This window comes from Haemaphysalis longicornis, unplaced genomic scaffold (assembly GCF_048455015.1).
Source record: "Haemaphysalis longicornis isolate Haplotype H1 unplaced genomic scaffold, Haemaphysalis longicornis Haplotype H1 scaffold_10, whole genome shotgun sequence".
NCBI classification, from domain to species: domain Eukaryota; kingdom Metazoa; phylum Arthropoda; class Arachnida; order Ixodida; family Ixodidae; genus Haemaphysalis; species Haemaphysalis longicornis.
The window spans coordinates 144,155,035-144,182,286 of NW_027526204.1; the positions used below are offsets into that span (position 1 = coordinate 144,155,035).

Below are 27,252 nucleotides of genomic sequence, written 5' to 3' on the forward strand. Positions count from 1 at the left end.
AACAACAACAGAAGAGATAGATGGCGTGTGAGTGTCGACAGAATTTCCTGTCCTTAGCTGTTCTTTTCATTTGCTTTGTTTTCGTTTTTTTTTTTTTTTTTTTCTTGCTAGAGATTCTGCCGTACGTTTCGCAATATGTAACACTTGTGGCACAGTGAAGCTCCCTGCGATGATGGAAAGCTGTCACCCACGAGACCGAGCGTAATATCGGTACCACAAATTGTGGCTGTGGGTGTGGGGCTTTACCAACGTCCCTTGACCTACAGAAGCCCAGGTTGACGCCACTGACGGTTGTTGAAAGTAAGTAAGTAAATAAACAAATCAATAAATAAACACTACCGTAAAGTTCCGACACACCTGAAACTTCTCCCTCTAGAAAGACCGATTTACATCGACGTCTTGAGTGCGACTTGCGCAAATCCATGCTGCGCGTGTTTGTGAAATTCCAGGCTAATTTGTGTCCACTGAGGTCGTTACAAATCGCTTGCGCAGTTTTCTGAATGCTGGCGTATACCATATGAACATAAGAACACCAGCGAAGGCTTCCTGTTCAGAACACGTCATCCCAGCATTTCCGCTATTATTTCCTTCCTTAAAGCATTAATTGTGAGGTTTGGTTCACAACAGTAAGGTCTGTATCTGTGGCATTCTCGAGCTAAATGCATCGAACTAAATTATAGCCCAGTTGGCTAAGGTAATGCCGAAACAAAGTTCAAGTGCGTGCCCTGATTCGCTGCATGGCATTCCTTGCAACAGCTTGCATCAGAATTTTCGACGGTCTACAAAAAAAAAAAAAAAAAAAAAAAACTACCCGCTGTTCTACATAAGTGTAAGCGCGACTGTACTCGCACATGCGTACAATCGTAGCGCATGCCAACAACGGGGAATAGAATAAAGCTTGGCGATGCAGTCATTCGAAAACCTGTTAATATCAGTTAGCGGTTTCAATCAATCAGACAATTCTAATCAATCATCTTCCGCCGACAACGATATTCGCACTGCGCATGTTCCGCAGCTTTCCACAATTCGTTTCACGCCCTCCATGCGAAGGCTTCTTTGCAGCAACGTTTTCCGTCACCTCTTATTTTTAAAGCGGAAGCTTTCTTTGTAGGACCGATGGCGTCCTGTCAGACAACCAGTGCACTTCCCCATAGATCGGTTGGCCGACCTAAAGGCTCTGACAGGATCCCTGGACAAACGGCGCGTGCGTGAAACCTGCCTTCCATCGTGTAAAAGCGATTACTTGAAAATTGCGGAAAAAGAACGGTTCTAGATAAGCCAATACGCGCATCGATCATAAAGAAGGAGTACAATAGTATACCTTTTATTTCACAAACCACGTATCAGTATGCATTTAAATCATTCGAAGATGCGTTCACTTAGTACGCGAAAAATCGTCGCATGCGTTCGTTCTTCGTTCGCGACTTGGGTCTTCGGAGGTTTGACGAACGATTGGGCACACTGTCAGCGAACGTTGGACGAGAGAGAGATAGATAGATAGAGAGAGAGAGAGAGAGAGAGAGAGAGAGAGAGAGAGAGAGAGAGAGAGAGAGAGAGAGAGAGAGATTGAACAAGGTATTTGAGGTCTTGGGAGTCCTCCTTTATAGCCACATTTCGTTCACTCCAGAAAGAAAGAAAGAAAGAAAGAAAACGCAGAGACGAGGCTAACACTACACAATGCCTGAAAAAACCAAAAGCGCCTTCATGACGGCAGCCATAACTTTTCCCTGAAGACTCGGGGCTGTCTAGGGCCCCAGGAATGTTCGTGATGACAATGGATGTCGGTCCAACACTGAAAGCTGGGAGTAGAGCTCCATTCTATGGCGCATAAAGCGAACAGACTGCCAGCCGACATGATTAATCCCTTCATTCGAATGTCCGCGCGCGTGGCGCAGTTTCCACGATGAATCTTCAACAAAGAAAACACGACAAAACCCTTGGGACGGGGCTACCAGGTGCGTCGCTGGACTTGATTTATCGCTAGATTGAGAAAGAGGAAGCGAGAGAGAGGTAATTTAAGTCTCTAAGTGATCTCTAATGAATTCTGAAAAGGTCAGTCCGACTTTATAACAGCATTGCTTGCTGCTTCGAGACCCCCCTCTTTTACTCCTACCGCCTTGTGGAACAACAGCTAATACTACTAAAAACAGAATAAAGAAGGTAAAGCGCGAATAATTGCTTATTTTAAAAAGTCAGACCATGTTATTGCACTTACTGGTGAGGGGTGAACAGAACATTAAGGAGATGGCGAAACTTGCTTCAGGAGCCCAGAAAAGGTCACGCAGGACATATAGGGGGAGCTTTCGATTGCGCCAGAAACGGAAAACAACCGTGTCAGTGCGCACCCTTCGTTGCATTGCTCCAAGACAAGATCAGTCTTCTCGACACCGCGGCGCGGGACGCGTTCAAAGTTTGGTTTCGTTTATGCTCAGTGTCCTTAGCCTTCAACCAACCTGTCCCATTATTGAAAGTTGATAGCCAGCACTTTACCTTCACTGTCCTCCTTCTTTACTGTATTAGTCTTTGTTCTACCTGGGTTTTAATCAGTGCTTAAAAATAATTCTAATTAGGCGGTTGGCCATTTTGTTACACAGTGGAAGGACCTAGTAAACCACGTGGGCCCGATTTTTTACGCATTCAAAGATTCACGTTCCGCGGAGAACTTTGTACAATCTAGCAGAAGGCGAGAAATGCCCTTATGGTCTTGTCCACACTCGCAGGATGCCAACTTCGCGTTCTAGATAACGGATACGAATTTGCGTATATGTATACGCAACCATGCCGAAGCCCCTCAACGTGCTGAGGATGTCACGGTCACGTAAAATGCCCAGGCCTGATATGCGGCACAGTGCAAGACGCGGCATCGCTTTTGAACAGAGTCCGTTGAGCGCCGCGAAGCACGCCCCTTCAATCATTTGCGGTTTAATTTTGATTGATTGATTACGGGGTTTAATGCGCCGACGCTACACAGGCGATCAGGCACGCCATAGTGGAGGGCTCCGGATTAATTTTGACCAACTGGGGATCTTTAACGTGCGACGAAATCTCGCACACACGGGCGTTTTTGCGGTTTAATTTTGTTTTCCAACTTTCATTTTTATCTTCGTACTAGTACTCATACCAAACTGCTCGCCATTCAATTACGTCTTCACCTCTTATTGTTCTAACAGTCATTCACACACACTGTTTACCTCTATACGAACACTCTTCTTGTAGTTACGTACGTGCTGCGAAAAGAAAGCGCTCATGGTGATTGCCACCACCATGAACATCGTTCGGCTACCCCGTTGCAATCCCCTTCAGGTAGAGATGAGTTATTCTCGAACAGAAAGTCCAGCTGAACCTACTATTCGTCAAAGTTTACGCAAATAAGTTCCTGGCTGCTGCTGCTTACCCTTGTTTCTCGGTAAGCCACAAAACTCACTAAATAAAAAGCGTAGCGCCCCAGTGTTGTCCCTTGTCGCACGGTAGCCCGGATTTATGGCAATAAAGCCGACGTAGAGAAAGCCAACACCACAACGACGCCTTGCTGTCATTCTCCCCGTCATCGCTTTCAATACGTCAGCCATGAAAGGTCCATGAAGACGAAATACAAGTTTAGGTCATTAAAAAGATCCCCTTGTCCCGATAAAAATTATTACAATCTTCTCGCGAACTTCGCACACGTAATCGAGATATTAAGGAACACCGAGGAAGCAGTGGCGAGTCACTAGTAACTTTCTCGTCAGGTCTCCGTGACGTCACACGGACTTCGTGCGCTTATGGTTGTGGTGCCTCTAGAACCCCTTCATCGGGTCACTAGAATTCTAAAGTGCAATTAATACACTGGTAACTCTCTTATTAGTGTTCCTCTATTACCGCATTTTCGCGATTCTAAGCACCCTCCCCTACTTCGGAAAAAAAAAAAAACTTGGAAGAAAAAGTTTGCATGCGAATCTAAGCACCCCCTTTTCTCTAAGCAACCATCGCAAGCTGGATTTGAAACGCGTGGAAGCGGGCCCGAGTTGACGTTGTAGCCAAGTCATTAATGAAGTTTTCAATTACAAGCCACTTCAAAGGAACAGAAGACGACCTGCTGGGGTATACTGAAAGCGGCGTCCCAAACATCACAACGGACTCGAATGGCAGTGAGTGTTTCCGAGGATCAGACGCATAAGCGGTCTGTTCACTGTCTGTGTCTATTTTTCTTTTAAATGTTTGCCATATAAAACTTTATTCGCTTGCGTCCGTCTTGTCGAGATATGGCCGCGAAAAAAGAGGTGAGGGAGGGGTCAGAGGAAAGGGGGGGGGCAATTTAATTTTTTTAAATCTAAGCAACCCCCCTCCCCCCTTCACTTTGGGCATCGCGATCGTGGAAAAAGGGGGTGCTTAGAATCGAGTAAATACGGTATATTGTTGTCATTGTGTAGCGTGAAATTGAAAGTTTCTGAATATTTCTCTGATTTCTTTTTCGGTTAAAAAAACAACGTGCTTGGTGGTTAGATTGAAGCTGAGTGGTCTACCAAAGGCTCGTTCTCCCAAATCAAACAGTTGTACTTTGTGTTCGCGGCTCCTCGTGCCATACCCCACGTCTCGCAGCGGCCGGGAGTGGCTCGGCAGCCCTTGACCCCGAAGTCTACATACGCCGCTAATACAGTCGCCCGTGCGTGTACCGTCTCCGAAGGGGTCCCCCCGCGCATAGTTCTGCGTCGCTACCGACGAAGCCGCCCCGTCGCTGGGAGCGTCGCCCACGCGTCGTACGCAAGGTCTCCCCCACTCCTCCGCAATCGCGACAGCGCAACGCCGACGATGCGGGAACAAGACGCGCTGCTTTGCGCTGTTTCTTTTCCACTTCTTCGTTTCCTTCCTTCGCCCTGTTCCATCGAAATTCGTGGGCGGGGTCTCTGCGGCCCGCTGTGAGAGTTTCCTTCTGCGAGAAGCTGCGCGGCCCCAGAAGGAAAAGCGCGCGGAAAGCGAAACTAACGCCCCCTTGATAGCGATGCCTGCTTGACGCGCATCCCAACACGTAGCTGGGATCGTACAAAGTGTTCCCACTGCCCAAGTTAGACAGACGTCGCGCACTCCGTTCAATTATTCGACGACGAGGTCTGCAGAGGAGTAGGTACAGGACGTCGTCATCGGTGTGCATTGTTATCTGGATGGTGTGCGCGAAACTGTTGCAGCGTAGTACGCGCGACCATATATAAACGACGTTCGCTCGTGCGTCGCCGTGTACCTTCGAAGGGCGAGTGTCGCCCGCGATTGAAGATGTCCGCGTAGCAAACGTTGGGACAGCGGGTAAAACTAAGTGTCTCGACAGTACCTTTTGATAAGCAGGACGCCTCTGCGCCGTGTCATTGTCATTGTGATGCGCTGCTTAAATAAATTAGGGAACTCCGGAAAAACTTCTCTGCAGTGAAATTTAACCAGCCTGTTACTACGAGAAAATTCCCTAGCGGCGAAGAGGAGGGGGACTTCTGTTTCGATCTAACATACATTAATTTATGACTGTATTAGCACAAGATCTCTGAATATGGTTTATGTTTACGCGACACTGCGCTGTATGCACCAGCGGAGAACATTCTGTCACAGCTAAGCTGGAATATTAGCAAGGCGCCCTATCTCCATGCCGGTCGTCTTCAGCAATGGGAGGCCTGGGAAGCGGCTGCACAAAGATCCGAAATAAGAGCCGCTCGCCAGAATGGCTAAGCGTCGAGAGTGGCGAGCATAATCGAACAACCCTCCATGTAAGCGACACTTATATAGACTACAAGTACTTGATAAGGTTGTCCTCACTGCTATCTCTCCACCATGTGGCCCACCACATTGTATGCTTGTCTTGGGAGTGTCATCACCAGCCTATCTACGTCCAGTGCAGGGCCTCTCCCATAGATCTCCAATTATCCCGGTCCTGTGCTAACTGCGACCAATTTATCCCCGCAAACTTCTTGATCTCATCTGCCCATCTGACTTTCTGCAGCCCCCTGCCATGCTTGCCTTTTCTAAGGACCCACTCTGTTGCCCTTAATGACCAACGGTTATCTTGACTTCGCATTACACGCCTTGCCCAGGTTCATTTCTTAATTTCTACTACCATGTCCTTAACGCGCGTTTGTTCCCTGACCCATTCCGCTCTCTCCTTGTCCATTACTGTTACACCTATCAACTTCCGTTCCACTGCTCGCTGTGTCGTCCTCAGTTTAGGTTGAACCCTCTTAGTGAGCCTCCTCCAAGTTTCTGCCCCGTAGGTGAGTGCCGGTAAGATGCAGCTGTCATACACATTCTTCTTCGGGGGCAATGGTAGGCTGCCATTCATTATCTGAGAATGCCTACCGAATGCACTCCACCCCATTCTTATCCTTTTAATTTGGGAGTGTATGTCGCCCGTGTAGGGAAGGGCGTACTTTAGCAGGAATCTTGTTCCGACCAATTAGGGCCGTGCCGAAATTAGAGCACAGAGCCCAGGGGGCGTAGACAGAAATATTTTTAGGGGGTGTTATACGCCACCGGAAAAAAATAATCCTTCTGAAATAAGAAGGTGCAGCCCACAGGGGGAGGGGGGACGCATCATTCAGAAAATTTCGAAAGGTGTTCTGACACCGAAACCCTGGCTACGACCATGACTGAGCCCACTTGTGGCTTTCGCAAGAGAGCCGGCCCTTCGTACCCTCTCTGTAACTACTACCCGCTTTTCCCATACTTTTAGGCCATCTGCCGTGATAAACATTCAGTTATCATCGATATCAAGCATTTCCTCGCGCCAGTGCGGAACTCGTAACACGCCATTGTGTTCCTAAAGATCCTAATCGAGGGTAGGATTTTCTCCTGAATCCTCCCCACGATTAGGATCCCTGTCTACGGGAGGCGGAACAGCGTCTCGTCCGGCCCTGCCGTCTGCGCTTACTCGTGACGTCAGAGGCGACGATGACTGGCAGACCGCCCTAGTTGACACTGACTTTTGGGAAAGTGGCGTGCGAGTTCCGCCCGTGAGACTCCCCCCCACTCGTCGTTTTCTGTCCTCCACTGGTTGGTGAAGAGGAAGAACCTCACGGCGACGCTTTAGTTGGACTACGGGGTTAGTTGTGATGCCGAAATAATTTGGCTGGCTGGGCACTTGCCGAAATATCCTGCGGATAAGAATTTTGAATGCTATAGTCATTCTTGAGCAAACTCTGTCTGTCTGTCTGTGTGTCTCTATGTGTATGTATGTATGTATGTATGTATGTATGTATGTATGTATGTATGTATGTATGTATGTATCTACGCATGTATGTATGTATGTATGTATGTATCTACGCATGTATGTATGTATGTATGTATGTATGTATGTATGTCTGCCTGCCTGTCTGTTTGTGTTTTTTGTGTGTGCCCGATGTGTTCATGACCTTGCTCAAAGATTGTGTAATTCACCTTCCTCAAGGATTTGACGAGAAGCTACTGGACCCACCATCGCAGCAGAGGGATATTCTTCGTTGATGCTGTGTAGAGATATGGGACAGCGCGAACATCGATCGCGAAATATAGGGGTCGGACCGCTGCGAATATCGACTCAGCCCACTTAGTTCACATGAATAACATCTGTGATGCCGGCGGCGCTAAGCGCCGTAGCTCAGTCCACTTCGCCGTCATACTTCTCGTTGTTGTAGCTTTTGTCGTTGCTGTATGAGCTGCTTGCTGTTTCTGTTGTTGTTAGTGCTGTTGTGTTGGCGTTTATTTCATAGCCTCGAGGCTTAGTGGATAAGAAGCGGGCTCGAGCTATATCTCAGAAGCTATAGTTTGTAGTTTGTCGTTGCTGTTGTAGTAGTTTGTTATTGTTATCCTTGTCCTTGTTGTTGTTGTTGTTTAATAACTATTTATGGAGAGGCTAGCAAAAAGGCGAGCTTTCCAGCTGATCAGGCTAATAAACTAAATTCTCGCGAAACATTGCATTAGAAGTATACACCCAGTCGAAAATGACGACAAGAAAATTTTCTGTAGTTTGTCGTAATTTTGCGTGTCGTACTAGTAGTATTCTTGTCGTGTCGTGATTCTGATATCCTGTCATGTGTCGTATTCCTGTCCTGATTTTGATGTTCCGTCATGCCGAATTACTATCTTGTCGTGATCGTGATGTTCCATGAGTGGTTACACATGGTTTGAATGTTATTGCCCATTGTGAAGAGTAGCGTAAATGGCAGTTCTGTTGTGTCTACAGGAATGTTTGTCGCTGAAGAAACTGACTTTGGCGTTACGACAGAAATGTGTGTCGTAACAACAAACGGCTTTTTCGTAACAACAGGACTTCTGCGGTCACAATTTTTTTTGTCGTACGTCAGGAATTCTTGTTAGGTTTCTGCGGTATCCCTGTTGTGATTGTAGACTGGGCGCAGTATATGTAGCAGCGCACCCACATACGCCCGGCTCATCCCCAAGAGCTGCAATTCCCTGTTACGAGCGGTGTCCGGTACGACAAAAAAAAATCACACATCTCCACGAAGTGAATCATGACGAGTGGGCGAAGCACTGGGGATCGTTCTTACCGTAAATCACCCGTGAGAGTGCTTACTGCTGCTAAAATGATTTCCAATCCAATCCAATACAATACAATTCAATTTAATCCAACCCAGTCTAATCCAATCCAATCCAATCCAATCCAATTCAATCCAATCAATTTCCATTTTATCCAATCCAATCCAATCCAGTGCTCCTCGCGCATGCTCAGCACACACTCTCTCTCTCTCTCTCTCTCTCTCTCTCTCTCTCTCTCTCTCTCTCTCTCTCTCTCTCTCTCTCTCTCTCTCTCTCTCTCTCTCTCTCTCTCTCTCTCAAACACACACACACACACCTTTTGCGAACCTTTTGTTTTGTTCTTGTGAACCTTTTGTTCACAGATGTTTCGATTTACACGGTGCTGTGCCGTGAGCACGGACGCCGGACGCCCGACGGACAAGCCTCGGCCTTAAGGTGCTTCGTCCCTTCAAAAAATTATCATGCGCATGAGAGCATAGTAACGCTTTCACAAAAGCACCTCTGGCCACATATATAGAGCCAAATACAGAGCATGGCTGGAACCCGGACTACTGGACCAGGCGATGCTTACATAAATGGTTGTGAATTTTTCTAAATGGCCAACAAGCTGCGACGATTGAAGAGAAACCCAATAAATAATACAGGCGGCAAGCATGCGTGCATCACAGTTGGTCTACAAAGGTGAGCTAATAAATTCGCGACTTGCGAACACGCGACATCTCACGCGACCAAACTCAGACCGGGCTTAGTGATAGCAAGCTTTGCGTATACTGTATAGGAGAAATTAGGCAACATTCCGAAACAGGTCAAAGTTGAGGAATGGCGACGTTCGTTCCTCTCGATTCGAGGAGTGTCGATTCCAGCAAATACCACTCAGACGTCGGAGCGTCGACATCGGTGTATCGACGCTCTGGACATTCTCACTACTGGAGTGGCAGGGCAACCGCATTCGATTCCTTTTTATTCCCGGAGTATAAAGTTGATGACTGAGCAACGTAGGTTTTCTTGTGGTGGAGATACTACAAGACTATTATTACAATCTCTCTCAAATTATAATTAACCATACTTTTAAATTAAATGGCGTAATTTTGAACTCGGTAGGATTATATTTTTTTTTTTTGGATTGCGAATCCAAGAAAATTACTGCCTTTTCACTGGACGCTACCTTCAAGATAGGCGATTTCCTCGTTAAGGAGGGCGATGGGTGGGGCGCTTACACAAGTTCCATTCTTATTGCACAAAAAGATAAAGTAAGCCTCTCCCACCTCGCGTGTACGTTGCTCAGGGTGCCTAAAAAGGACTTTTGTTTTTTCTAGCAGAGGCACAGACCCATGCTTCCTACAATGGTCAGATAGATGAGAACATGGAGTCCCCTTCAAGGAAGACGAGGAAATCGCCTATCTTGAAGATAGCGTCCAGTGAGAAGGCAGTAATTTTCTTGGATTCTCAATGTTCGGTGCTGATGTTATCGATCTGTTAACATTCGCGCGGATCATCGGGCAATTTGTTGCGGTGCATGGGATTGCTGATTTCTTCCCTATTGCTGTTGAATTACGTCAGTTTTGTGTGTATGATGCGCCACAAGGGTGCGCTGTGTCGAGATTTGTCGTTTTTGGTTTCATTAAACTCAGTTGTTAGTAAGCGCTCGTTCTGTGTAGTTCTTCTCTTTGTCCCGCGTTTTTCTGCGCTTTTATTTAGCATGTCTCCATATCAACTTGCCCACTTGTCGGTGCTCCTAAGACTCCTACGGGACAACTTGCGGTTCTTCGAGAAAGTCCGGAATATCCAGCAAGTCCAAATTTTCGGAGTCCGACAAAACGGTCGGCTACTGTAGCTTTCAAAGTCGTTCCAGGGCAGTTTTCCTAAACCTAAACGCAGCCGCCTTAACTGCTGCCCAAGCGGCAACCTTATCATTTGTTGTAAAGCTCTGATCCCTAATTATCTGTCCAAATTAATGAAACGAAACTCGATACATTCATATACTTGTCTAAGCGGACGACCGTGGAACAGTTTATTCAAGAACTGGTGGGCCAGAAAGCTAGTTGCAACCATGCCCCTAAAACGTACAGCCTTTGTCAAAATTTTCTAGGGCAAACCTAAGCCTTCCGGACCACAAAGCATTCAAAGGATAAGCTTAACATTTAACGGCGGCAAAATTATTTTCTGACAGTAAGCAAGGAAGGTGTTTTCTCTACCTTTCGGCATAAAACGTTTCAGCCTCGCTCGAGACGTTAGCTTGGCACGCATTGAATTTTCTGCGGTCTGTGTACTTTCGTCATGGTCAAGAAAATTTTGACTTCTTCCCTGGACGGCCATGCACTGGGAACTTTGGACTGAAATATAACTTCCTACCGTATTTTTTGAACTTCATTGGGGGCTAACTATCGATCAGGACGGCGTAAAATTTAGCACGATTGTAGAGTCATCTTAGTAAACAAACGTGGAATGAATTTAATTAATTTCACTAATGAGATGGCACGGATGCCCATGCTTGCGCGTATGCACACGAATGTGACGATGGATTGCACTCAACTAAAGGCATTTAATGGTTTAAAAACTAATTCTGCAATTACACTCATTTAGACGACTTCAGAAAGGTCAATTTATTTTTGCTTCTTACACGACTGCAGTCGCTGTGGCCTCGAATCGAAATAGCTAACTGTGCGAACCAGCAGAGTCCCTTCAAATACCGTTGCCGTACGGCTTCACTAATATATCACTTTAGCTACACGAACGCTCGTTGAATGCCTACTATTGTTACCGCTAAAAATATATATTTTAGCGAACAAAACACCTACAACACAAGTCCTTTTAAGCTCTTCCTGTCGTTTGATTCGTTCATCGCTTTATTGGAAAACACTCCTGGATTCATTAAATGCCGTTTAGCGAAACTGTCTCGCACGGCTGCTACCCGCGACACTCCACTACACTTAATTGGCGCGCTGACATGACTCACTTTGTTTCAGCTGCCCGTCGGCTATAGCGCATTTATAGCAATATATATAGTGTCATTGCCTAAGGCCGGTTGCTTTTCGCGGTTGCTGAACTAGCTAAGGCTAAACCGAGCGCCTTTAGTTCAATAATTCTTTATTCAAACAGACCAAGAATGCAGAAAATTATTCTTCTTTGAAGGAAAGTGTAACGACAGCGCACACTACAGTTAAACCTGGATGTAAAGAGCCTCTATGTAAGGGAATTCCCGGATTTAACGAAATTGCTTAATTCCCCATTGCCAGCTTCATTGTAGCCCATGTTTTTGCGACCTGTATGTAACGGAGGCGCTGCGATGGTTAATCTTGATCTAACGAATTCGCTACGTTGGTGCGTCATTGCTTTTTGCCATTTTTCTGAAGAATAGACAACAGCAATGCACTAATTTAGTGAATTTCGCCCGCTCCGCAAACTAATGTGCGTTTCCACGTGTGAGTGCGGTGTCGGTTAGGTGCCTAGGCCTGCTTGTCGGCGTGTAGTTACGCGTCGCCGCTGCTACCTCCACAGTCGGTTCTGCTGCCATGAAGCCGAAATTTTTGTCTTGTCAAGATAAACTCGAAATATTAAATGCCACCTCCGCCGGCGAGAAAGAAGAACGTCGCCGCCCGGTAAAGTATCCCAGCTAGTAACCTATCAACAATTTTGAGAGCATAAAAGAGCCTTAAGTTCGCAAAAAGGCGCCATTTCAGTATACGTTTGGTCCTTGAAACGTGTCAACGAACCGAAAAGTGTTAGAAGGAAAAAGGGATACTTGAGTTACGTTTGTGTATACGGTGTTAAGTGACCTTGTTCCTTTGGAATGCCGTGTAATGACTAAGCTCGTGGAAAAGCAGAAGGCGCAAACCACGCAGTTTTTCAGTGTGAAATAAATCCTTGAATGCCGAGTTCACCGTCACTGATGTCTGACAGTCTGGTTTCAATTCTGCTTCATTCGCGCAAGCCTTAACTCGAAACCTGCGTTTAACGGAAACCTGGATGTAACGAAAAATAGCAAATTTTTTGGCAACTTCGTTATATCCAGGTTTAACTGTACTAACAAAAGATACAAACGTCGGAACAAAAACCAGTTTCTGTTGGTGTTCTTTACTACGAGGTATGAGACCAAGATGTTCCGTCACGCTTGAGCGTTTAGAACGCATAAAATTATTTCCCCTTATTTGCTATTAATGTTATGTACAAGTGCCGCTATTTTCACTAAACCCTCTGGCTAATGTATTGTGCAATTTCAGTGCGACAATTTAAAAGAAAATGTCGGGGGCAAACATATGAGAGAAGAACTGTTAACGACCTCTTCAAACTTGCGCCACAACCACATGTGCGGAAACAGATTCACTAAAATCTCCCCCGCCGACAATGAAATAAGAAATAAAATCTAGCTATAGTGTACTCTAGAATTCCGTCTGACCATTTTGGGTGCGACCTAAAATGCTGTGCGGATCCACCTTTACAAATCTATGCATGGAGCCCCCCTTACTTACTAATGTAAACAAGATATGTGCTTACAAAGCAAGCATTTAGATCAATACCCATTATGGTAGGTAAAAACGGTGCTTATAAAACGAGCGCTTTACACTATAGTTATTATGCAAGGTTATTTAGAGGAGAAAGTGTAGAGCCGGCTATAAATTACGCTTCATGCGGGCTAGTGCACGCATACACAGCCGGTGTCCTAATAGCCCGATAAAATCGATGCGTTAAACACTTCCTGGACGAAGCAGGTGTGGATATTTCGTCACCAACGAAGAGCTCCCGGCAGTCATAAAACCTGCGTGATCAGCGCCTGCCACAAGCATGGTATAAGTGCCCAATAAAAAGCGGTACGATACCAGACAGCTCGGTTTGCCTTTATCTCGCGAAGCCTCTTAATAGGTTTAAAAATTTTAAATCCTCCAAGCTGTACGTGCTGTCTCATCTCGCTTTCTTCTTTCTACCTTTTGTTCTTGGACATCAGCCAAATAAATAAGAAAAGAATGCTCTTTGCCAATGTATGCGAGCAGCCGTATCCGTTTTTTTTTTCTTTAAGCCCTGGATTCGCAGGAGTGCTCTATTTTTGTCAAATTCAAGGCTTTGAATATTCCAGATTGCGCCACCATCTTTAAACTGCAAAAAAAATTGCTGTTTCAATGTGCTACGAATCATCATTAACTGAAGCACTGCGGCGTACACGATTGCTCTGCTTAACTCCTCTCCGTATTTTTTGGCAGAAATTTCGAAATAAGAATTACTCGTAACGTTACTCATTTCGTTCCGTGTACCTGGCTCAAGTTCTATTATCACGAATGCAATGGAGAAGCTTACGCGGACGCTTTGAATGCAGATGTGTCGGTTGCGAACAGACAGCATAGATTTATCGCTGCTGTCGCTGCAGTCCAAGGCAGTGATATGTAAAGTTAATGTCCTCAGGACATCGCCCCATAAGGTCACATTTTTTTTAAAGTTGCAGTGCGAACACCGCAGCTCGCTTTCGGATGCAGAAATTCCACACTGCCGAATGTACATCTGTTCGACTAGTCTAAAATGTCATTGTATTAATGTCTGGCAACAAGATGTTTCATTTTAAAGCATAGAAATAAATAAAAACGGAGAGGCCACGAAAAACACTAAATACTGAAATCTTGTTTCCAGCGAACTAGTCAAACTAATAAGTCGTGGGTTACTCACGGGTCGGTGGAAAAATGGCTTGCTTTTTGTCACTATTCTTGCAGCGTTGTGGGAGGTGTCACCTCGGCTGGCGTTCACCTGTGACGTCACTGGATGTGAGGCAAAAGTTGGGCACTTTCACTTTCTCATCGAAGGTCGTGCTCGAAGGTTCCCTCCCAGGGCATCCCACGTGCGAAAGCGGTCACTAGAACTTTGAGCAAGCTTCTGCTCACAGCAAGAACCGATCACGAAGGAGGTAGCAACAGCAGGCGTAACAATCCCAAGAGTCGTTGCAGACGACACTCCTCAAAAGTGGCAGACGACACAACGGGCGCGCACGCCGAGCGCGCGCCTCCTCCGCGCAGACGATCGCCCAGCACCTGGCAACAGGTGTGAGCAGACGATGCTTTTTTGGCCACTCAAAACGCCTCCCGGTGCTAGAACGTCCGCGCACACGGTCAGGATCGATCGAAAATTCAGCACTCGCGCACAGATGATGCACTGGTACGCGCCGGCACGACTACGGACGCATCGCGCATCAGCGTTTGCCGTCTGCGCGACGTCTCTCACGCGGCCCGCCGAATGCGTCGGCTGAGCGCTTGGAGCCGCTGCTGCCGAGCGGGCGGCGGGCAGCCATCCGTGCAGAGGCGCGAACCCCCCACGCATGCGCGTTTTGGCGTCACCGCTTCCACGCCCCGTGGCTGGATAAACTACGCATACACACATAGCCATAAACGGCGCCGCTCTTCCCCTTTCAACCTCCGCACGCGTCGTGACGACAACATTACGTCACAGAGAATAAAAACTGGGAGAAGTGAACGAACAAAAAAGCGAAAAACGAGGGGACCACTGAGAAGCAGTGACTGTACTACACCATCACTGCCTTCTTTTTTGCTTGTACTAGCCTGTGAGGTCGCTACGGTTGAATCTTTAAGCAATGTTCACATTATAGCGGGTGTTTCGGCTAGTTGCAATCAACAACCTGTTGAAGGAAGCGGCATGTATTGCTTCATCTTTTGCTGCTCAACGCATTGCAAACTTGTGGAAGAGGGGTATTTGGCGCCATCTCTTGGCGCTCAAACAAAACTCGTGGTTTCGCTTTCTCTGTGTCGTCTGCTCCACGCGGGAGTTCGCTGCGTGGCCTGCCAAGAAGTAGTGCGGCGACCAGGAGCCGCAGATGCGTCTACCGAAACTTATGATGGCGTCGCTCCAAATATCCAATTGGTATTCCGCTAACCATCTTTTGTCCCTGTGATCACTTAGTTTTCATTTGTGGATCCTTAAACCATTAAAACGCCTCCTTAAAAACCCCGCAATGTGTTAATGTCGCTTTGAATCGTCTCCCAGCGAAGTTGGAAAGCAGGGCTATCGACCGTAGTGCCACCTAGGAGTTTGCAAGGTGAGATCCTCGTTGGCGTTCCGCAAGGGAGTGTGCTGGCCCGCTTCTATTCTCGCGTTCGCGCGGCCGCTATAACGGCGGCGTGTACCACCTGCCCGTTATGGAACGCCGGCGGCTGCCCCAGCGTGGCCTCTAACCGGGCGACCTTGCCTGCCCACGGTGAAGACTACGGGAGCGTGATCCAGCGACGACGTAAAAGGCTGCCAAATTGCGATCCCACTTGAACCGACCTCCGCAGTCGTTTTCTCTTTCTTTCTTTTTACGATACGTGCGCGGCTGTTGGGTGCGGGCAGGTGCAGCATCGCCCTTGCGATGAACCGTTGCGCTGCGCTGCGGTCACTGAGACATATATGTTTGCTTTCCGGGATAAGCATCACGACGTCCATCGCAGACTTAGCTCTCTCTCGGTCATGGTTTGAACGTTTGCGCGATTCTTGGCTGGCATGCGAGACAAAGTATTCGCTAGGCTGTTGCCTCAATGTCCGATGGGTCTACCTACTATATACCAGTCATAACACGATATTTGGCCACGCTGTACCCTTTGTAAGCAGACAATAACTCGCTCGACGTTCTACTGATATGTCCAAGAATTTAGATTCGGATGCTGTGAACGAGTAAAATATCGAAGTTTGGCAAGAACAGCCCGGCAACCGTTGCAGATTTCGCATCTCTGTTATCTTGATACATTAACGTCCAGGCGTATTTAATCGGTCACTTCAAGAGGTGCTGAGCAAACAAATAAAAGGAAATGAAGTGTACATCTGTCGGTTTATGAGAAAAAATGTAGGCCTAATAAAGATGGGAACTGTCCAAAGCAAATATCGTCGCGGCTCCATAATCGTCGGTTGCCTCATTTAAAGGCTGTAAAGTTTGGAACTACGCACGGCTCAAGTTAGCCGAACTGAATATTTTTTAATGTATGCTTAGGGCACACTGTGCCCGCCGACTGAACGTACTGCTTTACGCACTAGCGCAGCTCCGCCTCATGTGGGTATGTGGTTCGATAGCATTTCATTAGGTCGCCTGCGCTGCCAAACTTCGCGTGTGTCCAAACACTGTCTACAGGCCCGCCCTCAACGTTGAGCGTACAAGTTTGCAACAGTTTCGTCGTCATTTGGAAGCCGTTCTCCTCCCGTGTAGCCACATAGAGGTTCGCTAAATAGTAAGAAATTTGGTCACATCTGCAAGTACAACTTAAAGGAGTCGTACGACGACATTAAATAGCGTGACTTTGGAGTAGTCATCAAATTGAGAAGGGGCTTGCTTCAAAAGACATATCACGGTTGTTACGGTTATGACGTCTGAGTTGAAAACGCGCGTGCACTTCTCTGGTGAAATAATTTAGCAGGCATCAGACTCATTATGAGCCTGTTTACTTTTAAAGCCAAGCTTTCTATGTCACACTGATGGCATCTGTAGTGCACCTCAAAACCCACTACAGGAAGGCCCACTTCCACCTGTAAAGCGTACTCTGCCTCAAGTATACTCTTTCACAGGTGAAGCCTGCTTTAGGTTTTCTTATCAACATAGGAATTTCTCACGAGAAAGCGACGCGTTCAATCATCGCCGTTGTTAGACGGTGGCGTGCATCATTTTTTTAATAGTCTGGCTTTACTCAACAAAGTAAAAACGATACGTAAGACGTTTCGCCACCTGTGCAGATGTCATTGTCAGTTCCTGTCGAATCACAGACAGTGAGTTTAATATTTACACGAACAGTGCTGCATGACTCAATGTATGAGAAGTTGAAGTCAATAAAAGAGGACACCAGCCTGCAGCCGACATTCAAAAGCTGACCATCATGGTTAATATATTACACATAATGGATAAATATACGCACGATAATTATAGGTGCGCGCGGATATACCTACACACTGTAACGTGCACACACAATGGTACAGACAGCAGCAAATTAATCGCGAACGAAAACATGTGAACTAGACTGAGTCTCAACTGGCCCCGTTTCTTTTCTTACACCCCTAACGGCATGGTTCATTTACATTGCGAAATGGAAGGGCCAGCCGCCTTCATGTATGCACCAGACTCACGCCACTACAGTTCGCCTGTTCAATCCAAAACATCCCCATTCGCGCTTCGAGCAAATCCTTCATGTTCGTGTTTCATTTGTTTCTGACTTCACAATGCGGAAATGCGCCTTAGCTGAGCCATTCCCTCCAGTTTTATTCCCTGCAATGCATAAAAGCGACCAAAGAATGCGACCAACTGTGCTTATTCGGTAAATGGCGAAACGGAGCATACGGTATGGGTAAAGAGCCTTACCTGTTCCGGGGAATAATTCTAAACTTCGTGTTCGTATTCCGCAGCGCTGCCCTACAGCCACAGGTCACATTCGTGACTGCGAAGCCCGTGTTTGTTATCTTGACCGATTGTGACAAAGAAAACTTGGCGAGAACAACACCCGGCACTCCTGGTTCTTGCCTTTTCTTGGGTTTATCGTGCAACCACTCAAATGTAGAATTGTTTGGCTAGCAACCTGTGGTTCGGGGTGTTCCGGCGAGATTTCGAAGCGCGCTTACAGGGGTTCATGGTTTTTGATGGTCCGAAGAACCACTGCTAGCGGCGTCAGTGTGTCTATCCGTAACAGTAAGCCTGAAGACGAGGTACATACAGACAACGCCTTTCCAAAGTACTACCCCTGGTGGAGCGGCCTCATATATATCAACATTGCTTCGTGGACCCGTATACGTATAGCTGTGGGGGAATTTCAGTGATGATATCCGGAGAAAGCCGCAGCTTATTCTCTTTATGGACGATCTCCAGCGTACCGTGGCGTACTGCATTCCCTAGGTGTGGCCTTTTCCCTTCAGCCTTTAAAAAAAAATGAGAGAAATGAAATCGCCTACCCTCTCGTTCGTTTCCGGACACTGCGTTCGTTGCTGGGCCAAGGCAATTCGGGGAATGCGGGGGCTCGGGCATGCGTTCGTGTCTGATCTTTTTGTTGGTACGGCGTTTGTTTCAGTGGTAGTGGGACTGGCATTGGTGATGCGTCATGGCGATCGTTAGCATTCCACGGTCTTCGCTAGTGAGCGTGCGACCAGGGCTCCCGGCTCATACAGCTGGCATCCGTATTAGAACAAACGAAAATAACGAACGACGAAAGGAGGAGGCAACTCTAATCGTCCGCTAGAAGAATCTTGGATTGAGTACTTTTAAATGCGCTTTCTAGGCGACACATATTTCTTTCGTTACGTTCTTACCTTCAACAGTTAAGTCAAAGGTATCGTTATTAAAAGAATACAAGAAAAATTCATTGTTCCGAGGCACATCTGTGACATTTAAGATACACATACGCCTCCTTGTCTTTCATTTCATTTAAAACCAAAGCTAACAAGAAATTAGTGTGCGCGCGTGCGTTTGGGGGGTGCAGCAACAAAATGTAACTGATTTTTAATTCTTCGGGTACCTAACGCGAAAATTTTGGCCTGCCTGCCTGCCTGCCTGCCTTGCCTTAATTGCCTTGCCATGTCTTGCCGTGCCTTGCCTGTCCTGTCTGTCTGTCTGTCTGTCTGTCTGTCTGTCTGTCTGTCTGTCTGTCTGTCTGTCTGTCTGTCTGTCTGTCTGTCTGTCTGTCTGTCTGTCTGTCTGTCTGTCTGTCTGTCTGTCTGTCTGTCTGTCTGTCTGTCTGTCTGTCTGTCTGTGTCTCAATTCAGCCGCCGGGCAAAGAGTTGAAGGAATGTTTGAAGGAGAACTATACATAGGCAAAACCTTTCCAAACTACTAAGCCTGGTAGCATACTTCCTATTTGACAACTTTGTTCAGAAAAAAGAAAACATGGCATATTACCATAAAGGTAGCGTCTTTTTCCCCGGAAACCGTAAGAATTACCGTTAGAAATTACCGCTACGCGGAGATTCTATGGGATAAATATTCCCTAAAAAGCCGTGTTGCCAGATGCCCCTGTACCGCTGTGGTATAGTAGTATAGTTTTTAAAACTGGCTTTTTTTAAAACTTGGCTCAGGTTCGAATCCGACAATGCGATGTTTCTTTTTTTTTATATGTAGCTTTCAGAATTTGTCAGTCATCGTGATTTTGTAAATACTCTTTTTTACTCTGGTTTTTACTATATCAAGAGATCGACGCACATGACTTCTATAATAGGTTGAATTACGTTAAATATAGGTTGTGTTCAATGTCCTTGGGCTGGATTAGATTAGGTTTGTCGCGGTTGGACTGGATTAGGGCAGGTTATGACGCGTTCGGTTAGGTTACGCTAGGTTCACTGAGGTTATGTCATGTTAGGTTACTTTGGGACTTAATATTGTTCAGCACATTTTATGGCAGCCAGCTTTTATGTAAACTGCCGTGAGGATTACCTCCGCGTAATTCTCACGGCTGTAAACTGCCGTGAGATTAGGCGCAGCCTACCATAAATACATAACTGATGCAAGCAGTGTTTTTTTAAAATTAAGAACAGACGTGGGCTTGATTTTTGCTATAGCAAATAAAATAAACTCTACCATCGCTTCCTAAAGAAAGTTGAGATAAGCTCGAAAGCTTTCTCAAGATTTCTCACATGAAAACTGCGCCAAAAGTGGGTCATAAGGCTTCGCTAAATATGCGTCCAACCTTCGAAAACCCAAATCGTCAACGAAGAACGAACCCATGCGACGAGTTTTCGCGCACTAAGTAGACGCATCTACGAACGACCTAAATGTACACCGATACGTGGTTTATGAGATAAAGGTGTGCTATTCTACTCTTCCTTCGTGATCGATGCGTCTCATCTAGAAGCGTTCCTTTTTGGTGATTTTCTAGTAACCGTTTTGACACAACGGGAGCCCAGTTTCACGCACGCGCCGTGTGTCCAGAGACATTATCAGAGCTTTTCGGTCGACCAATTTCGGTCTATGAGGTTGAACTGAATGGAACGAACGGGTATTGCGTTCATCACGGGAGGACCAAAATATGAGAGGAACGGCTTCAGAGGTAATGGGGAACACAGGAGAGGCAGTTTTGCGGCAGGGGCGGCAGACGATCGCCGTCTTTCGACAACACATGCTGCGAAGCAAGCAAATACAATATGCCAGACGAATTTTTTTTACTGGATTCAGGATTCATTTATTCATTCGCCGCTCTATCTTTTCCCTTTCGAGATGCCGCTTCTGCACCACGCTATTGATTGATTGATTGATTGATTGATTGATTGATTGATTGATTGATTGATTGATTGATTGATTGATTGATTGATTGATTGATTGATTGATTGATTGATTGATTGATTGATTGATTGATTGATTGATTGATTGATTGATTGTGGAATCCCCTTTGTAGTGCGCTCATGGCATACGTCATCTAACCAAAGAAGTCATTGTAGTCCCTGTGTTACAACATTCGCTCAATCTTGGCCCTAGTGTTAGCGGCAGACACACCCTGAAATTTGTTCCTAGCAGCTGGTGGCTCTCCTACGCGATATTCTCCTCTGAGTCTCTCTCACATCCACTACAGGTCGCATGAACCCGCTCCATCATCTTTACCCGGCGTCAAGGTGGGACCGTGGTCTCGAATCTTCACTTCTGAAGCAGGTTCTGTGAGTCAACACAATGGTGGAGCTGTCCTACAGCTGGGTCCTCGAATACTCACGCAGTAAGGCTCCGCCGTGGAAACGTGTCGCACTCGATCGCCTTTCCACGAACTTGGCGAAGGTCGCGGTCGGCGCTACGTGTACATCCGTGATGGACGTCTCCAGGAATAGCCTCGCGCGCTCTCTTTCCTCTCGCGCCGACCAGCGGCCCGGCGCAACCAGCCCCCAAGTTGCCGAGATCCCCGCGGCGGGCAGGACGCGTCACGAACCCACGACTTCGGCGATGACCGCGCACGAACGTGCGCGCTTTTGTGCGTACTTTTCCCCCACCAGCCTATAAGCGTGTGCAAGTTGCGTAACCGAAGGAATCAACCCCGCCTATGCATAACATGCCGAGCGTAGCGGATTCCTAAGTGGCGTAACCATCAGGACAGGCCTCTCCCGGCTTCCTTCTCTCAACGAGGGAAGGCATCGACATTTGTAGTTTGGTGTAGAGAAATAATGTGACTGGAGTAACGTATGCGATGAGAGCCCGTAGAAGCCTTTTCGTGTCGGCGGTGTTCCGAAGGCACTTCCGATTCCGCGCGCATTGGCGGCCAAGTTCCGGTTCTGGGCGACCAACAAGAAAGCGTCTTACGGATGCCTGGAAGAGCCTGAATCGGAACGGGTGCCTGCAACGATAATCTAGAAATGTGATAACATTTTTTTTCTATCTGGATGATCATTTTGTTAGAAGGTGCATTGGCAATACAAGACTCGGCTCGCTGTCATCCGTCGTGGGCACCGGTCCAACTAACGACAGTCAACGTATACATCTATAACTTGCGAAAATATCAACGAAGATTTTTCAAATCGTTGGTTACGCCAGCTCTTCGTTTTACTTTACGGAATGCACAAGCAAGTTTACCGCTTTGAAGGGAATTTTGGTTATACAAGATGAAGCACCGCGCCACTCCACAAAACGCCTACGAATTAGAATTGATTTGTTTCCTTCTTCTTACCGGAACCTCCACCTTATGTACAGTGCTTGATAATGAATGCTTCTTTCCTCTGTTACCCTGCTGTATTTTCACTGGAGTCTTCATGTTTTTAAATGCAGAGCATTTCTTTAACTCACGATGTCACCCGTTCTAGTTGTCCGTAGTAGTCCGCACCCCTCCCCCTACACTATATAAAAAAATAATACTTACCGGCGCCTGGGATGCCACCAGGGGGCTACGCTGAACGGGTGAGCTCCGTATGGGCTGTGCCTTTTCACACTTTCTGTGGCGTAAATTCAACGATTATCCTGCAAATAACCACCGTATCGGGCGTCCAAAGGCCCTAGCTGCCGACGGACATCGTTTCCTTGGATTACTGGACCACCGCCTAGCTCATATCAGCCGGTTTGTTCAGCGAAGCGGGGCCACCCTGCTAACCCTACTTTGGAACCACGGTGCACCGGGGAGGAGCGGCGACGGCGGCCTGAGCCCAGCCGCCTCGCCCCCACTCGGCACCCACCCGGTCTACCGGCACCTCAACCCCCGAGAGCCGGAGAAGCGCTATGGAGAGAATCGAAGTGGACGGTGAGTCCATCTCGCCTGAAGAAATCACCGAGGAAGCCGGGTGGCTCACGAGCCATCGCCGACGTGGAGCTCGTGCTCTCGCGCAGCTCGGCATAACCCCGGCACACTCCCCCGGGCAAAAAGGCGCTGGCTGCACGCCAACCAGCCGAAACTCACGTGCCAAGAAAGCAGCAAGCCGGCAACCACGCCTTCCGCGTCAGCCGGCCTTGCCGAAAGAAGACATCAAAGTCGTGCTGCGCCCGCGTGAGGGGCTCGACATCACGAAAGTTAGCCAGGCCTGTTTGCGCGATGGCGTGCTCCGTGCGACCGGCCTCAGCTGCAACGAGGCGGCGGAAGATCTCCTCAGGATCAACCCCGCAAAAAACATCATCGTGGCCAGCACCCCCAGCATGGAGCGTGCAAGTAAATACACCGCTGTCAAGGAGCTCCACTTCGGAGAAAATTCCTACAAAGTCACCGCTTACGCGGCGCCTCCCGAAGACACCGTCAAGGGGATCATACACAATATACCAGAGTACGACAGTGCTGACGACATCACAAGAAGTCTTGTCTACAAGAAGAATCCAACGATTCTGCAGGCCCGGAGAATGGGCCGTACTAATTCTGCCATTATCATCTTTGAAGGCACAACGGTGCCGCATTATATATACTACCGCGGCGCCGAATATCGCTGCTTCATCCACAAGAAGCGACACGAACTGTGTGACGGGTGCGGCAGGCTCGGTCATCGCGCCGACGTCTGCCCAGCACCCGACAAAAAGATCTGCAAGATCTGCGGCACCGACTCACCGCTTGAGGAACATCAATGCGAACCCAAGTGTACTCTCTGCGGACGGGATCATCCAACCGGCGACAAGAAGTGCCGACTGCGATTCCAGACTCCCTACATTCTCAAGAAGCGCAAGTGGGAAAAGCAACAGCAACAAAATAACAACCGTCGACGACAACAAAACGGCGGGCGCAACGGAACTTCGACGTCGTCCACACTCCATAAGGACGGGCCGAGCGAAGCGACAACCGGCCAGCGTGGTAGATCGGGGTCCTTTCCACGGCTTCCGCAGCATGAACGACCTAGCAGACGGGACGTGAGTCGCGGGCCAGGCACCAGGGACAACTCGGCAAGCAGTCAACACCTGCGACACCGGAGCCCCAGTATCGCTGGCCGCCAGAATCACAGACGCAAGTCGAGATCCCTGTCTCGAAACGGAAGACAGCCGAGCGGAGGCAACCAAGCAAACAAGGTGAGCTGGGCAAACACGGTCTCTCACGGCAAAGCCTCCCAAAAGCGCAGCGCCCCTACCACAGGCGTTCCTGGTTCTGAACATTCAGATCAACAGTCCGAGATTACAAAAATTAAGCAGATGTTAGAGCTCGTCATGTCGGAAAATACAGCCCTCAAGGCGGAAATAGCTCTACTCAAGGGAACCAGTGCGGAATCAACGACATCCTATTCCCCACGCAACCTAGGCCAGGCGGGTACTAATTCAGGACAACTCAACCAGGTCATTACGCCAGCTAAGCAGTCGCCTGAAATTATTTCAGAACACAGCTCTGCAGACGCGATGGACGACTCACCAACGGGCTCTCCACAGCCGAAACGCAAGGCCAAAGAATCGACCCCCACTAGTTCTAGCCAGCCCGCACACTCGGACTCTAGAACATACGTCGATGAGGACATGCTCGGCCAATTTGGAGAAGACCTCAGTAAGGCCATAACCGAGAATCTCAGCACAAAATTCAAGGCTATGCTGGCGGAATTGGCCGAAAATATCGGCTCCCAAATTTCTCCACTTAGAGCTAGGGTTACAGCCCTAGAAAGCACCACCACGTGGATGGGCAGGGATGGAGGAACGGGCCCCATGAAATCAACAAAACCCTACTCCCGTCCAACCTCAGCGGAAAGCTCCAAAAATCCTCACGACCATGTCTAATCGCTCACAGAAGAAAACCCGAAAGCCAAGTACGCTTGTCGTATGGCAATGGAACTGTCGAGGATTTAGGAGAAAACGCGCTCACCTTGAACAATTTATTAGGACCAAGGATTCAAGCGAAATGCCTGACGTCGTTTGTCTTCAAGAGACCGGTGTTTTTGCAAAGCTTAGCAATTACAAATCTTTCGCAGACGTAGAAGAAGACGCCGCTGGGGTTAACTCGAAGCAAAAACCCATGGTAGCCACTCTCGTGAGGCGAAACATTCCGGCGATCCGTCACGATGCCGGGGTGGGTGCGTCGTCTGCGGCTCACATCCTTGTTGAATTAATTCCAGACAGCAAACACAGAACACAGACCATATTTATACTTAATATATACAGCTCTCCTCGAAACGCCCACAAATTCGGTCAACTTTTTCGTAAAACCCTCGAACTGGCCAGGGGAAACACCCTAATATTCGTCGGAGATTTCAACGCTCACCACACAGAGTGGAGATATAAACGGGACACGATTAAGGGGCGAAACCTCTGGCTCGATGCGCATAGAGAGGGTCTCATCTTAATCACTGACCCCACACGGCCCACCCGCATAGGAAACAGCGTGAGTGGCGATACTACTCCCGACCTCGCCTTCACGAAGAACACGCGCAAAGATGCCACTTGGTTCAACAGTCAAGAAAACCTCGGCAGTGACCACTACATCGTCGTGATTGGGGTCGAATCTAGGGTCACTAAATACCCGTACGGTAAGAAACTCCACCTTATTGATTGGGACGCCTTCCGCAAAATACGAGTCGCCGAACGTACCTCATCTGACGTTGCGGGCGAGGAGATATCTGATATTCGGGAATGGACAGAACAACTCTGCAGGGATGCCAAACAGGCTACTAAAGAAATACCGGCAGATGCAGGTCTTTATCAAGCCGATGCGAAGCTCCTTCACATGTGGGAGGCCCAGCGCAGTTTGCACCAGAGACTTCGGAAACAAAAGCTAAATCGCAACCTGAGGCGGCGCCTCGCTACTCTCAATCGCGACATTGAAGATTACACAAGTCAACTAACACGTCAAAATTGGCACAGCACGTGTGATCGAATGGAATATGAAATTGGACTCTCAAAGACCTGGAATATTCTACGCTGTCTCATCGACCCTGACAATAGTAAAACCACGCAGAAAAACAACCTCAACATACTTCTACACAACTTTAAGGGTTCCGACACCGAGCTGATCAAGACAATTAAGGATAGATACTTCGGAGACTCCGCACGTGAGGTCCTCCCTCGCTACACGGGACAGGAAAATGACCTCCTTGATCGACCCATCACTGTCAGCGAAGTACGAGGGGCCATCGTAACCCTGCGAACCCGGTCGTCGCCAGGTCCAGATGGCATCACAAATAAAATGCTCCGAAATCTGGACGATGAATCAATTGAAGCCCTCACCCGCTATATGAACGTGTGCTGGGAGCGGGGCCAAATACCCGACATGTGGAAAACGGCAAAGGTGATTATGATTCCCAAACCAGGCAAGAAACTTCAGCTCGAAAACCTCAGACCGATTTCGCTCACATCTTGTGTAGGGAAATTAATGGAGCACGTCATACTCAACAGGCTCAACAGCTACATGGAGGACAACGGTCTTTTTCCGCACACGATGATCGGCTTTCGACCAAAACTCTCTGCGCAAGACGTGATGCTTCGCCTAAAATACGACGTCATAGACGGGGCGCGCTGCTCACCACTTGACACTAGAGCAATTTTGGGTCTTGACCTCACAAAGGCCTTTGACAACGTCAAACACTCGGCTATCCTCACGAACCTGAGCAAACTCGGTGTCGGGACAAGAGTCTACGAGTACATCAGCAACTTTCTTTCAGACCGCACAGCTACCCTCGCTGTAGGGAGAATGGAATCCGATGCGATAAAGCTAGGGAACAGGGGGACGCCCCAAGGCTCTGTCCTGTCCCCTTTTCTCTTCAACGTCGCCATGATTGGTCTTCCTGAAATTTTAAACCGAATTTACAGCCTTCAACATAGCCTTTACGCAGACGATGTTACGCTCTGGGTCTCCGGAGGCAGCGACGGCCACATTCAGGACACGCTACAACAGGCAATCGAAGCAGTCGAAGATTACGTCGGCCCTCGCGGTCTCAGCTGCTCTCCGCAAAAATCGGAGCTTTTACTATATCGACCAACCAGTCGAGGGCGGCGCACAGATAAGACCCCTCCGGAAGTCCATCTCTTCGCTGGTGGTGGAACCCAACGCATCCCCATAGTCACAAGCATACGGGTTCTTGGCCTTCGCATACAGGCGAACGGACACAATTCCGAAACCATCCTCTCTCTCAAAAAGAAGGTCTCTCAAATCACCCGACTCATCTCCCGCATTGCAAACCGCCATCACGGCATGAAGGAACTCAATCTAGTACGATTAGTTGAAACTTTTGTTGTAAGCAGGATAACGTATGTCACTCCGTTCTTAGACCTTAAAAAGGACGAAGAACACAAAATCGACGCTCTCATTAGGCGAGCTTACAAGCAAGCTATCGGGATACCGCTTACCGCATCGACCGAACGCTTCGAGGCACTTGGGCTACACAATACGCTAAGCGAACTCATCGAAGCTCAACGCTTAGCGCAACGAGAACGACTTACGTACAGCGCGACTGGACGGCACATCCTCGACTCTACTGGCA

General features: G+C 47.9%; 2 protein-coding genes across 3 annotated transcripts in view; one reads left to right on the forward strand and one right to left on the reverse strand.

The window, feature by feature from the left end:
* Positions 1-14,807, reverse strand: part of LOC144159557 (uncharacterized) — a 155,344-nt gene extending 140,537 nt beyond the window's left edge. For both annotated transcript variants that reach the window (XM_077691125.1, XM_077691124.1), the window contains exon 1: positions 14,140-14,807. The gene's annotated coding sequence lies outside the window, so the exon portion shown is untranslated. The remainder of the gene's footprint in view (positions 1-14,139) is intronic.
* A 7,796-nt stretch (positions 14,808-22,603) lies between these two features.
* Positions 22,604-27,252, forward strand: part of LOC144160139 (uncharacterized) — an 11,235-nt gene continuing 6,586 nt past the window's right edge. Inside the window, exon 1 of the mRNA XM_077691740.1 lies at positions 22,604-23,654. Coding sequence (XP_077547866.1) covers positions 22,604-23,654 — 1,051 coding nt within the window. The remainder of the gene's footprint in view (positions 23,655-27,252) is intronic.